Genomic DNA, 15,645 nt, shown 5'->3' with positions numbered 1-15,645 from the left:
TAGGATTCATCTAACATTATATAGTAAGGATGGCCAGTGCACAGCTCTCCAGCTGTTTTGAAGCTGCAGCTTCCACGGCGGCCATTCACAGCTAGCTAAGCATCACGGGGTTGTATTACAACAGTAGGAGACGCACATATCGGCTACCTCACTCTGGGTATTGAGGTTATAGACACTTGGGTTATTCACTAAACGGAGTTTGCAGGGAAGTTGCAGCCTCGGGGTTAGGTTACAATTAGTATGTGAAGAGCTGTGTATAGATATTTCATAAATAAATACGTAGCTATTCTTCAAAACGAAAAAAGGACATGCTTAAAAATCCCTGACATGAATACCAAAGTTTCTATCGTAAGAAGCACAACATAAATCGTCCAGTAAATAGGTAATGCCACGAACGTATACAGGCACCAAAACAAAACTTTCTTATCCAGAAACTTTAGCATGACCAAGGAATTTGGAGCATGCGATTGCACAAGGATCTGAAATAGCATTCCCTATAAGCCTATGCTGCGTGAAGTGAATTACCGCCTCACACAGAACCCGACACGCCGTCAGCCACGCAGATTCGCATTTCAATAAGAAAGTTCCGCCTGTTGTGTCTCTGGCACAAAAGAGGTTAATGAATAACAACACGATCGCCAGAGTATTTGTGAGTCTTTGGTGTTTCTTCACTAAAGCACGAGCTGGTAGAAGAGTATGCAGGACAGCTGCAGTGACGACTTGCCACCTTAATTATAAATTATGAAGGGCAGATTTCTCATTGATTAAACTATGCATGATACAGGGCCAACTCTTGCAGCGGCAACTTGCCAGGAATAGCCCTTCATAATGTATAGTGAATTGAAGGAGTTAAACCATGAATAAACCCTTTTTTTTTTAAAGTATGCTTAAATTGTAGCACATGTTAAGGGCTTATGTTGCTAACAACAAAGAGCTGTTTTGGTTGGGTAACAATTCCTAAAACACAAACATCTACAGTTTACAAAAAAAAAAAATATATATTAAAACTTGACTTGAAAGTAAATGAACCTCCGGACGGTTATCCAAAGCAGATCAAATTTGAATAAAATTACCCGATGCAAAAAAAAATAGACGCTGAAAGTGATTTACAGTCGAAGTAAGGAGTTGGGGTTTCCATACTAACTGATAAATGGCATATGGTGGCAACCTGCTAGGACATCGAATGTGGCAAAATAAACCAGTGAACTTAAATCTTCACCTCTCTTCTCCCATCAGAGGAAATCCTTAAATTCAAAAGAACACGGAACTCAGACAAGGTCGTCGGTTTAAAACGCAGCCCCAGGGATGATTGGCAAACAGGTAATTCCGCCTTGAACATTGAAACGTAGGGATCGCATTTCTTTTGGAACCCTGGTAGGGAATTCTTAAAGTCTTAAAAGTTTAAATATAAGTAAAAACAATTGGGTTACCCCTTATTTGTGCATTTAGGGGGCTATTTTGTAATCTGTCTAAGCATCAGTCCTGTTTTGGAGTGGCCATACGGACTCTTTATCCCGGATCTAGTTTACCCTGCTGCTTCGGAACCTTTCGTAATAATACCTGCCCTGTGACAGAGTATAACTAAACTACCTGTAGCTTATACTTTGTCGTTGTCAATGAACTTAATCATTGGGAGATATCTGATCTAAAGATTAGTCACTATTTTAGTTTATGGATGTTGAGATCTGTATGAATCGGTAGCAGAACTAGCCTACCAATTCATTTCAGTCCTGAGGTTCCCACTCTCTCTCCTACTGGTTTATTTAATGTACCAAATAGCAAAATCAATGGTTTTCCCAAGTTTGAGCTAGACCATATTATCACATAACAATTTGTGACTGTAACCAATTTTTTTATATGTAGTCTCAGACAGCTGCATATTAATCGTGCCTTTGTGTTCTAGTTGTGATATTTTAGCCCAATCTACTAGAAAAACACCATGAACTCCTGATCATACAGCCTGTAGTAAACAATGGAATGCCTCAGTCTTAATCACCCATCCAGAAGACTGATGAATGTCTGTGGCAACAGCATTGCCATAGAGAATCAGCTGTGATCTCGGTAGACTAAAGGAGACATCCCTGGCCTAGAACATCTTATTTATTCTGCAAATCCATTAAGAGACCAGATCAGCTCTTGGGATCTCTGCAAATCCAGGTGATGAAAGTCACGGAAAACAGGTTTTTAGTATAAAAATAAATAGAAGCATTTGTTTTCATGGATCATCCAATGCTACAGCTCCTCCTTAACCCTGGTGGCAAATCTGGCCTTTCAGGCATTTGAGAGGTATTATTAATGCATGACCATAACAACAGGACACATATGTAGCATCCAGAAGTGACATCATATAATCTGTGCCTGATCGTGATGTAACAGAAGACTTCTGGCTCCATCTCCATACCCAGCACCACATAAACAACAGATCACCTTGAGGATGCCCTCGCAAGGGGAAAAGTAGCCAATAATCCATCATACCTACAATCCACGACCTTGATCAGCAAAACACACACAACATTCATTTGCCTGCATGCTATTGCCTTTAGTAATAAACATAAAATCCAAACCAGCCAACCAATCAGATCACCGAAGGCCTTAATGTGAAGACAGGTAGGACGTTGTAACCTGCAGTTTTTTTTTTATTGATTATATAAAGATAACAATACCAACATATACATGATACATAAAACCTTTCATTCTTACATCATACAGATTATATTGTTTAATCACGTTTGACTTAAGGCTTGTATTAAAGCACAATATGCAGTGTCCTAAAAAGTTACCATTTGGAAAAGAATATGTTTTAAGAGATCTTATAACCTATGGATACATTGGAGGATGGTTACATGTATGTTTACATTGTATGGAGGGTGGAAGCAATCTGACATGTGTATTGGCTGTATGCAGCACTCATCCTATGCATCTAATTAATTATGCAAAAAGCAGGGGTGGGAGGAGCCTAATCCTAAAGCACACATATATATATATATATATATATATATATATATATATATATACATACACATCATAGAAGTGCTATGTGTGTATATATCATGTATTAAGCGCAGGTCCCGGGGGAAAGGACTGGGACAATACCACAAACACAGGAAACTGCTCGCTAATAATAAAACCATGACTGTAACTCACCAAGCCGAGAATTAACCCTTTCCAGGACGGCCGCTATGCTGTATGGTAAACAATACAGATGGGGGATCCCCTCTATTTTCCCTGCCTTAATATGCAGCCACCAAAGCTTGATCAAGCCTCCGATTAAGTTCAGATCCCCGGTGTTGCTGGGGCTGCAGTTTCTTCTTCTCTTGCCAGCTGCTTCAGTTGTGATTGCGATGATTTCCTTTCTCTCTCTCTCTCTCTGTGTGTGTGTGACACAATTATCAGATGAGCGACTTCCACAAATGGCCAGCCTTTAATGTAAATAGCATTGAAACCAGCGATTATCCCAGTCCGATAAGCTTTCGCAGGATGTGCTGCAGCTCTCTGCACTGCAGATATGGGGTATCAGCGCACTTTGAACTGGGGATCCACGACAGGCCGGGGAGCTGCTGATACCTTACCGGCCGGCTAATTCTTCTTCCTTTTTGGCAACTCGCTCTCTCTCTCTGCCGCCCCTAGTTAGTTCTTTGGGCAGTAACAGGATACAGGGATGAAAAGAAAAAGCAGCGCCTTCCAGGATTGGAGTGTTCACTCCCCAAAGCTACTGAATGGGAGCGAGAGGGAGGGGGGGTGCGTGCACTAAATACAAAGAGGGCTGCTATCCGTGACCATACAGCTCTTCCCTATGCATGAGCCGCTGCCCCTGTCTCCATGCCTCACTCTTCTGACATGCTTCAAGGAAGGCTGACGTCATCGCACAGAGCGGCTGTCTCGGTGGGAGAGGGGGCGGGGCGGTGGTGTTGGGGGAACACAAAACCACGCCCCTCGCGGTCTCCAGGCAACAGGTTCCAGTATAAAGCTGTTAAGTTTTCGAGTTGAAATACGTTAGTTTGGTTGCATGAGTGAGTCATGTGCCGCCAAATAACATTAACTGAAAGCGGAGCGTGTAAGATCAGGCCCTGTAGCGTGTGTGCCGCGCCACCCAAATGTGTCCCTCTACAGAGGCAACTGTCCCTCTTTGGGACCCAAATGTCACTCTTTTATTATTTTGTTGATGTCCCTTTCTTTTAGGAACTCAGGTATGAGTCTATCACAGGCCTAAAAGTTTTAAGAATTTGTCTAGAAAAAGCAGAAAATGTGTTTATAAATTGAACGGTACCTAATCACACTAATAAAACAAATAGTGACCATTTTCCCTGTTTCAAAAGTTGGTGAACTGAATGGTGTTAGAGTGCGTGCTAGTGTATGTGTTGGAGAGCGTATGTGTAATTGTATGGTGGAAGAGTGAATGTGTGTTACTGCATGGGGTAGAGTGTGTGTTACTGTATGAGATATAGCATGGACTTTAAGGCCAGGAGCCACCTGATAACAGGTATGGTTAACGTCTGGTCATGCACGCCACGTTATGTTTTTACACTCACGTAGCAGCCACTGACCACATGCTGCTGCACTAAATCTACTACTGAAACAACAAATCAGGTGTGTACTACAGGTACCCATCATGCCAGATGGCCAGTCTGGGGTAGAGTGTGTATGTGTTTGTATATGGTGTGTAAGTGTATGTAGTTACAGTGAGTGTATGTTACCATATGGTATTAGAATGTGTGTGTATGTCAGTGTACAATATTAGCTGGAGTTACAAGGATGAGCCTCGGGTTAATGGTGTATGTATATATGTGCATGGTGTTACAGTGAGTTTCACAAACCATAGGCTCACTCCTGTATGCGAGTGAGTAGGGGTGCCTTGGAACTGCCAATAGAAAGTGCGTGCACACTGGCAAGCAGTGTTCTGCAGCCCTCCATACCTACCATGTGGATAGCTGCCCCCTAGGTTACAAGTCCCTACATTTAAAATAATTATCAAGTATTCAAGTTATAGAAGTAGCAGAGCTCACCAATATAGAGCATGGAGGACCCAGGGTCCCTCCAGAGCCTGGGCTACATAAAGCTGTACTGGCTAAGTGGCTATATCCCCTTGATTGGAGCCTTGTTTTCACAATTATCTTTAGTCAACATATGGCATTCCAGGTGCTATAGATAACGGTTTACAGCAACTGCTATGGCTAATTATCGGAAAACTTGTTGAAACATGAATAGGCTTGCAGTCCACATTTGCTAGTTTACCTAAGATCTGTATATTGCCCTTCATGTAATATATTAAACTGGTGAAGGAATAAAGTAATTACCACATATCAAAACTATCAATAAAATCAAGGTTAGGCAAGGTAAAGTGCATATTAAGATGCTTCCTGCACCTCGGCAGTGATTTACAGCCATACAGCATACATTTTCCAGTAGGTATTCCCAGTTAAATATGGCTACTGTAGCTCAAGTTGGTATTCATCAGGTAGGAAGTTTAGAGATGAGAAGTGAGAAGACCATTCCAGCTAACAAGCCGAGATGGAACAAGCTGATTGGTTTATCAAGTACTGTATATAGGGTCACCGGGACACAGACCCAAAAACAGAAACAAAGAGAAGGCATTTTTAGCTGGTTAACCCCTTAAGGACAATGGGCGGTCCCTAAACCCATTGAAAGCAATGTATTTTGAGCCCGTACATGTACGGGCTTTGTCATTAAGGGGTTAAGCTCTAATTCATACTGCTGTTATTCTGATAAGCTGGGCTGAGCTTTACTGGAAACATGTCCAGAGGATGAGCGCTAACAAACTTTACCAAAACCTAAAATTCTCCACAAAAGAGAGTTATATAGTAGGCTCTCAATATATAGCCAGCAATATCAGTAGATGGCACGATTTATAATCCGTATATTGTCTTGCTGTTAGAGGCAATGGTTTTAAGTTATGGTGTTGAGTTACCTCCTTTGTTATAAAGCAGAAAGAACTCTTTATGGCCAAAGAAATAGACTAAGCTTTAGTTTTAGGAAAGATGAGTAGCAATGAAGTTCACGTAATGTAATCAGCCTAAAGTGACTGTTTTTAAAAAATAGGGTTCCTCCTGATCATACAATCTCAATATGCGCTTACATCCCTTGACGTCTTGATAGAACATTATCTCCTGTTCTCCAATCCTTGAAGTCTCTCTTTGACCTCATACACACACATCAAGCAGCCCATAACTGTGTAGGGTTCCCCCAAGTTGCTAGTAACTAAAATGTTTGTAAGATAATGCTAACTTTCTAACAAAGTTCTACTTAACACTGTTCATTACCTTCATGGAGTGGTGTTTTTTGTTTTTTTTTATTCCACTTATTAACCAGCCCTGAAATAAGACCCCTCTTGGAGAATGTTGTTCCGCAGGACAGCCTGGAGGTACAGCTACCTGACAATTCTGTAAGCAGCTTGGACTTTAATATGCACTTTTGATGTCAAAAGCAGATCAGCTTTTTCTAAAGAGAAAAATGAAATGCTGTAAAAGGCCCAAATACGATCAAAAGACCACAACCCTGTTTGCCCTACTGTGCTCGATAAGCTTGGGTAACAACAGGATAGAAAAGAGAAAGTAAGAATAGTAATATCTTTGTCAACGTTTTATTATAACCCTTGATTGAGGAAATGAAACAGAGATTCAAAACAGTGGACTTTGTAAAGTATGATAGGAGTGATCTGTAGATGTAGGGTGGGCTCCAACAGATGTCATAGTTTGAAAGAAATTTAAAAAGATCATTTTAAGAAAAAGAAAAATGTAATATTTTCTGCAGATCATGTTATATAATGGATTTGAATTTGCTGTGGTAGGACATTAATGGTATCATGGATTTTAATGCAATGCTTGATCGGATTTCATTCTCACATTCATGCACCTAATCTCCCTATTTGTTAATATTAACTATCACACACAATGTTATCAGGCTATGAGTTGTACTGCAAGTAGATGCCACAGGGGCAATATTTTTTTCCTTTATTCTTCTATTTCTGGCAGGGTAGGACCCAACAATTTAACTTAACAAGTTTAGTCTGGCCCAATCAGCTTCTGGCATCATCCCCAGAAGATGGAATTCCAGCATGTAGACTTATCATTTATGATTGCTGGTAACATGTGCAGGTCATGTTCCAAAATCGTTTGAATGTCTTAAAATCTTGGAAAATCTACAGTTTCTTACTTAATAAAAATGTAAAAATTTGAATTGTTGCTCCTAACACGCAAAAAGGTAACTGAACCAACACCAGGTGGTTTTTATGGGATAGTCCTTGGATTGAGACTTTAGTTCCTGGTTTCCAATTGTCCCCTAAACTGAGCCTAACCCTAACGGTAAATTATATTTTAAGTAGCTTAATTTTTGTGTTAAATATAATCTAGTCATATGGCAATGTCATTATATAAATCACCAAACAATATATTATATTTAAAGGTGCTGTCCCAACTAATCTACTGAATTTATCCACCATGTAAGCACTTACTGTATGTTCTTGTGCTATGATCATATCATGGAAATTCAAATCGATCAACAGGTTAGGATCCAGCAGCAATAATTAGCTTTCTCCAGAGATTTGGCCAGCCATGAATTTACATTTTTTTTGTCTTTCTAAATGTTTCTATATGTTTGGAGTTTTTAAGTAAATAACTCTTCAAACCAGCAATAAACATAATATATGAAGGTATGGAGAATACCATCTCTGAACGCACAACACGTCGAACCTTGAAGCAGATGGGCTACAGCAGCGGAAGACCACACTAGGTGCCGATCCTGTTAGCTAAGAACCGGAAACTGAGGCTACAATTAGCACAGGTTCACCAAAATTGGACAATGGAAGACCGGAAGAACGTTGCCTGGTCTGATGAGTCCCGATTCAAGCTGCGACATTCAGATGGTAGGGTCAGACTTTGGTGTAAACAACATGAAAGCATGGATCCATCCTGCCTTGTATCAATGGTTCAGGCTGGGGGTGGTGGTGTAATGGTGTGGGGGACATTTTCTTTGCAGACTTTGGGCCCCTTAGTACAAATTGAGCATTGTTTAAATGTGACAGCCTACCTGAGTATTGTTGCTGACCATGTCCATCCCTATATGACCACAGTGTATCCATCTTCTGATGGCTACTTTCAGCTGGATAATGCACCATGTCACAAAGCTCACATAATCTCAAACTGGTTTCTTGAACCAGATCTCAATCCAATAGAGCACAGAGGGATATGGTGGAAGAGAAGATTCACATTATGGATGTGAAGCCGACAAATCTGCAGCGATGCCTGCAGATTTGTCGAAAACTGTGTGATGCCATCATGTCCATATGGACCAAAATCTCTGAGGAATGTTTCCAGCACCTTGTAGAAAGTATGCCACGAAGAATGAAGGCAGTACTGAAGGCAAAAGGGGGACCAGCCTGGTACTAGCAAGGGGTACCTAATAAAGCGTCCAGTGTGTATATATGTATATATATATATATATATATATATATATATATATATATATATATATATATATATATATATATATATACACGCCAGACGCTTTCACACACACTCCCTTGCACATGCTCGTGTCCATGAACAGCCTGGCAAACTGCAGCAGCATTGGGACTGATTTAAAGTTCAAACCTAGTGAGCTTCTGCTCCGGGAAGTGCTTGGTTGGTCCATATTTATTTATCTAAATGTAATGTGTTATGTTGTCAAACCTGAGACATGTTACCTGGACATGCCCCTTAAGGTCTATTGTGCAGCAACATACATAGGGCCGATTTTGCCAGAAGACGCTCATAAACAGACATTGCAAGATGTTTTCTCTCTCAATGCATCCAACCCTACATTGACTGTATAATCAATCAAGAAAGATAATAAAGATAATGCAAATCCCTCTAAAATAGGTTACATATTATCCAGTAATGCCTGCACAACTAGCATTTTCAACACAACGTGCACACTTTGTAAATAGAGCTTCACTGAACATTGAGTCTGGAGATAGAAGTTTGCTCTGCTGATTAGACCCTTGACACTGTGTAGTTATAGGGGCAGTGGCAACCATACTGTGGTGGAGGGACCAGAACAATGATGTACTTGTGGGACCTGCTTTGCCGCAACATACATTTCAAAACTCTAATATTCTCAGGCCGTGAGGATTGCTGGAATATTAGTCCCAACAGAGATAAGATTGTCACCCAAGATTACAGGTATGTCAGAGTGTCCGCACTTTCCTTGAAGGAAGGAGTTGGGAGGACCTTCTAGGTATGAGATCTTGGCCACTACAGCATGCTCTCCCAGTACACGGTATGGCCAGTGAATTCCTGCTGCATGTGTCGCAATACCTATGCCTCCCAGAAATGCTAGCTGTCTTTCATTTTGAAACACTTCTCAGCAACTGCAACCAGCAGCTGCCACATAGCCTGAATTGACTAGGACAGTCACGACAACCAGACGTGTGACCTGGATGACGGCTGTGCCAGCCACTGTTCTGATATATGGGAATCCTGAGTGATGCCAACATTGGGCACAGTTCAAGCCCTAACAGCGTTACCGAGCAGCAGGTGAAGGTTCTTGTGATATCATGCTGCCCACTGCATTATGTGGTCAACACATGCCAACCACTGCCAAGTATGCTGTGACCTAATAGACATCAGCTAGTAGGATCTGGTATGTTGCTTCATTTACTTACAATGCACTTACAGCTTATGGTCAGATACAATGATGAGCACATTAGTTCCCCATGCACTAAATAATTATTATTATTTATTCATTAATTTAGGATCATCATATTCTGCAGTACTGTAGACGCAGATAGCTGTGAAGCAGGATAGGATGAGCTTAAAAATATATATCACAATGACTGATAGAATGTCTGCAAATCATAGAAAATAATGGAATATGCCACACGCAGAATCATTTCGAAAAATTGCTATTAAAAATATGACCAATTTTCATACTACCGGTATGCACAAGGGTATTTTTTTTTTAAATCCTTACACAAAGTATTAAGTTTACTGAAAAGGTTGCATGAGATAGTTTTACCAAAATATTTAGCCCTCAATAAAAAAAAAGTATAAAAATACATTATGTTACGTAGAGTTTTGAAAGGATTTTTATCACCATAGCAACCACACGCTCCTTTTGAATGGATTACCCCACAGGTATTGTTAACCCTTTAATAGCCTTCTGTGAACATTCAATGTAGTGAGTCGCTAGATGAGTTAACCATACGGCTGTAATAGCCCCAACCGGGAACTCTTAGGCTCCGGGTACCCAGAGCCCCCCTTACGGAATACCCCTGAAAGCTCCCAGGAATGCCCATCATACAGGGAGCATTTTATAGGTGGTCGTCAGAAACATGTAACTGCAGAGATCCCGGTGGTGGGGTCGTTAACTTCGCAGAGCAGAGGCTCATAAAAGACAGTTCAGTACTTGTTTTCCGTTCAAATCTATTCCATGACTGACGATCACGTGATCTGTCTGTATCAACCCAATCCGCGGCACAAAAATGAAGCGTCCTTTCTCTCCCGCCTCGTTGCTACAGCGACGGGACAATCCAAAAGGCCTAACAGAAAAGGGGCAGCCCTTCCAAACACCCTCATCATTCTATCAGCCGTTCCTCACTTTCTACACCCTAGCAGGATAATGCATGAAAATATTTACTCGTACCTTTAATAGAGAACATTAATGTGTTTATTAATAGGGACCGCTTTGTACATTTAAGTGAAATAGCCAAAAGCATACCCCACGGTGTGGATAACGCTACAGTTCCGCTGAATGGCCGTTCGCCTACCAGCCGTTTGCCTGTCGGTTTAAAGCGTGCTCTAGGGCTATACAGTTATTGAGCTGATTGCGTGACGTCACAGGGATGTTGTGAGAGTTACTTGGCGCTCACGTCATTCCGCTCACTCCCAGCCGCAGAGCAGGTAGGCATCTTGTTGTCCTTGCCCAGCAGCACTATAGGTGTGTTACGTGTGCCCATCCATACAGGGCATCTTTTACATGAATGTTTTTCTATACGGGGTCAGCCATGCTTATAGGAAACTAGGCATCTGTTTACCCGATCTGCTTTAAAGGCTCTTTCTTTCATGGTGTTTGGGCTATTCTGCATTATAACACAGTTTAAGTTCAGTCGGTAATGATCACCTGTGTCGGTTGTATAAATGTATAAGATATATACAAGCATTTGTTCGATGTGATCGTCTCCCATTAATTAACTGTACTTTGATCGTGTTTTCATTTCATTGGTTTTGATGTAAGAGGAATATGTTGTATAGTAAATTAGTATACAAACACAATAAATCTCCAAACTTTTAATGTATCATTTGAAACTAATTTACAACTCCACTTGTTGCACGCAATATGTGTGTGTATGTATGTATGTATGTATATATATATATATATATATAAACATGTTACAAGTTTATATTTAAATACACACGTGTGTGTGTGTGTGTATATATATATATATATATATATATATATATATATATATATATATATATATATATATATATATAATTTAATTTTTTTCCTAGGTTCTTCGCTACTAGAAACACATCTCTGCTGTCCTCCATATACCGAGACAATGGAGAACTTTATTTTGTATGAAGAAGTTGGAAAAGGCAGCAAGTCCATTGTATACAAAGGCAGAAGAAAAGGGACTATTAACTTTGTCGCAATACTTTGCATTGATAAAAGCAAAAGAGCTGAAATAACAAACTGGGTAAGTATGACATTAAGTCAGTGTATCCATATATACGTATGTATGTGTTTGGTTTATCCTTACAATAAAATTCACAGTTTTCGATATAAATAACTTTGAGTGGACTGAGTTGCTACTGGCTAAGGGTTATTCTTCCAAGCCCGTATGTACATGAACAGAGCCATTGATAAGTTTTGCTGTAGTTTGCGATAGTGACAGTAAAAGGTTTATAGTGGACCTGTCCTCCAGTAATATGTAGATGAGCACAGCAGGTAAGTATGATGCAGGAGTGCTAGAACATGTATAGATAAAAGAAAAAATGATACTTAAGTTTAGCTCCAAAGCCCCCTAGCATGGAGTAATTCTGCAAAGGATTGTGGGTATGCACATGCATGCTCTCAGCCCAAGAGTCAAAATATCTCAAATGTTTTCTTTGTCATTTGCCAACATAGAAATAAAGGTTTGAACACAGTGTGGGTACTCAATAGCAAAATGTGTAGGAGAAACTGTATCCTCTATCTAGCATAGGGTTACCAAATTCAAATAGGAAAAACTGGCCTATACAAAGGATATTGAGAGATTACATTTAAAGGGAAACCACAGCTATCATAAGTATTAAAGTGCATATGATGGCATGTCCTTTTCACTAAACACATGGTATTTTTTTTGCTATAATAGCAAAAAGGTTGACCACACACACATCTCAAAACTCTGCTTCAGCACTAAGGCCTCCCCCAACTGAAACGCTATCTTTTTTTTTTTTTTTTTTTTTTTTTTTTTTTTTTTGTGCAGCCGTGATAGATACGGAGGAGAGAGAGGGGCGCCAAGCGGTCCCCCAGGAATAAGTAAGAGAGGATGAATTAATGTGTGGATGAATTGTGTGAATTAATGAATTTGTGAGAATGAATTAATGAATATATGTAAATTTGTGAAAGAGTGAGCGAATAAATTGAGTGACTGTAATTGTGTTTGTGTGTATCATAGGGGTATAATTGATTTGTGGAAAGGCAAAGATGGCACAGACAGGGTGTTTAAGCCTTGCGGACCAAGATGGCACAGGCAGGGTGTTTATGGGACAAAGATGGCACAGGGTGGGCTGTTTGGGGACAAAGTTGACTCATGTTGGGCTGTTTGGTAAGCAAGGCCCAAGGGGCTAATATTAAAGAATGAAAACAAACTGCCAGTTCAGCTGTTGTTTGAGTTCATAATTCAATCACAGTCTTTACTTCAAAGAGATGCGTACATACTAGAAATTCATGTCTAAGGCATATATATGGTGTGTGTGTGTGTGTATATATATATATATATATATATATATATATATATACATACATACACATACACTGTATATGTAGCGTTTTTTAATTGTCCCCCCCCCTAGAAATGAAAGCTGCAGATGCCACTGCACTAAGGAGGTTAGCTACAAATGTATGGAAGTTTTGACTTTTAGTGTTAAAGAGGTTAACACGCACACACACACACACACACGGTGTTTAGTTGCGCTGCAGATGTTAGTTACAATGTATCCAGGCTCTGCTGACAGAGAGTAGCACTATGTTTGAGCTGTTACATTCTATTCAATGGTACCCGCAATCTAAGCTTTCTACTATCCATGAGGAGACCAAAATGTGAAGAGGACCACTTGGGAGGCAAAATGTTCGAATGCTATTGTTGCAACTTTTTGTCCCATGTTAAATACTTTATATACTTTCAGAAGCTAGAGTAAGGGCTAAACCCAGCTGGCTGTGTGTTTGATTGTGTATGCCAACCAGTGCTCAGCATTTATTCTGTATGTATGTAATCTAAAATGCAACATGACAAAGCCATACAGAACTCTGGAATTAATACTAAAAAAATGTAGATATTTATGTTTATTCCAAATACGGGAGGCAGAAGCAGCTGTACTAAACAGCTGAAAGGAGTTCATTTAATGTGATGCCCCCACCTCCACCAGCAGTTGGTGTCTTGACAGTTTGGATGTGGGCTTTGCTTCTTTCTGTACATGTGTATTTATTTTGAAAGTGAGATGCTTGCGAACATTTTTGTGGGCTCTTTTTAGACACGACTAAAGAGAAAATGCTCATTTATTTGAAGAAAATGACAGCAAGCTAAGATCGGTGGGCAAGAGAAGGCACCAGTAGTCTATCAAGCCATAATTCAGTACCTAGGAATCCACTATACACATAGCCCTAGATTACAGTTGGATAAACCGCAATGAGCAACAAGTTGGAGCAAATGCAGTCTGACGTCTTACTAGATACATGACAAGATACCCTAAGATTAATCATCAAGGCAGGGTCATACCAAAACCAGAATTAGGAGTGACATGGGTAAACTGCTAAAGAAAAGGGGGGCTTTTGGATTCCTGATTATGTTTGTTTTCTTGCAGGTACGTTTGACCCACAACATAAAGCATAAGAATGTAGTTATGTTTTATGAGTGGTATGAGACCAGTAACCATCTGTGGCTTGTCGTGGAGCTCTGCACAGGTGAGTGCTTCCAAAAGGAATAGACCTCCTGTAAAACCCAATCCATAATATGTTTGCGTGCAACCAATTATAATAAAAAGACTCTTTTTGGATTAATACTTCAGGTCTCGCACAATTTCTTTCTCCACTGCTTCAAACACCTAGACAAACACTTCTTATCATACTTCCCACGGCAAACAGCAGAGTCGTGAGGAACAGACTTTATTAGCATAAAAAATCAACTATTTTTTAAGATGGGAACCTTTCCCAAAATTATTCATGACTAACAGAATAAAGGGAGTTTAGTGGAGCAAAAAAATCAGCATTGACAAAAATCTGGTTTGATCAATATTACACTATACAGCACTTTATTTTATAGTCAAGGAGAAAAATATATATATTTTTTTCCCATGGTACTTTCGCATTCCCTTTAACCTGTTTTTTTTATTATTATTTTTTTACATTTTAATTTTGTTTTATAATGACTTTTTCACCAAAATTACCTTTTGATTTTAATTGACACTTGCAGTCATGATCAGACCTCATCTTGGTTTATTAAAAGATTACTTTTGTGATTTTTCCCTTTGTGTTTTGCTTGGTTTCGGTCCCAGAACTAATTCTAGTTCATTCATTTGCGCAAGAATACAATTAATTGTAAATTGCATGGAAAGTGACATTATTTCTGGAAAACTGATCTTTTTCATCAAGCTGTCATTATATTTTGAATAAAGAATATCCCACATCATGAATGTATTACATTTATTCTATTGTTTTAAAACTTTGGATGTATTATCTGTATATTTATTACAAGATGAATTATACTGCAGGTGGGTCGCTAGAAACGGTCATTACACAGGACGACCATCTACCAGAAGAAACAATAAGAGAATTTGGCATTGACCTAGTTTCAGGATTAAAGCATATCCATGAACTTGGAATTGTCTTCTGTGATCTTACTCCTCGAAAGGTGAGATACATGTGAAGCAAGCTCTCCAGGTGAAAAATGCTTAATAGTCACCAATGAGGTTGCAGCCCTTCAGCCAAGTTGCACATTAAACATTTTTGTTCTGCTATGTGAAAAATGAAACTCACTGTTATTGTTATTTATTGTATTTGGTCCTCAAGCCTGAACTGGGTACTGTGTTCAAAGCAGCTCACAAAAATGCAGCATAATTGTAACACAAAAACTTTTAAATTGTGTGTTTTTGTCATCGGAATAAACTGTACATTTAAATGTTAAAAAAATATATAATTTCAAGAACAAAGCAAGACATACATGTTAGATTATAGCAAAGTATAAAGAGTTAAAAAAAAAATAAAAATACTCATTTAGTGAAATAAAAAAATCGCCCCAATAATAGTAGTACAAGACCAGTATGGTCTAATTAATTAGCAAGGTGTTGTCCAATCAGGAAAGACAGAGTAACCAGGTTATGTTTTTATAGATATAAATTAAAAAGTTATGTTTCATATATGTATTTTAGAGAGATATTCCAATTATAT

The 15,645-nt window shown here is 39.3% G+C and overlaps 1 protein-coding gene across 1 annotated transcript in view; it reads left to right on the top strand.

Annotated features, from left to right (window-relative positions):
- Positions 1-10,626: 10,626 nt before the first annotated feature.
- Positions 10,627-15,645, top strand: part of ULK4 (unc-51 like kinase 4) — a 252,824-nt gene continuing 247,805 nt past the window's right edge. The window contains exons 1-4 of the mRNA XM_053468376.1: positions 10,627-10,895; positions 11,508-11,695; positions 14,064-14,163; positions 14,970-15,109. Coding sequence (XP_053324351.1) covers positions 11,558-11,695; positions 14,064-14,163; positions 14,970-15,109 — 378 coding nt within the window. The 5' untranslated portion in view covers positions 10,627-10,895; positions 11,508-11,557. The remainder of the gene's footprint in view (positions 10,896-11,507; positions 11,696-14,063; positions 14,164-14,969; positions 15,110-15,645) is intronic.

This window comes from Spea bombifrons, chromosome 5 (genome assembly GCF_027358695.1).
Source record: "Spea bombifrons isolate aSpeBom1 chromosome 5, aSpeBom1.2.pri, whole genome shotgun sequence".
Lineage (NCBI taxonomy): Eukaryota > Metazoa > Chordata > Amphibia > Anura > Pelobatidae > Spea > Spea bombifrons.
The sequence above is the reverse complement of the archived record's forward strand: the minus strand, read 5'-3'. Positions and strand labels throughout refer to the sequence as shown.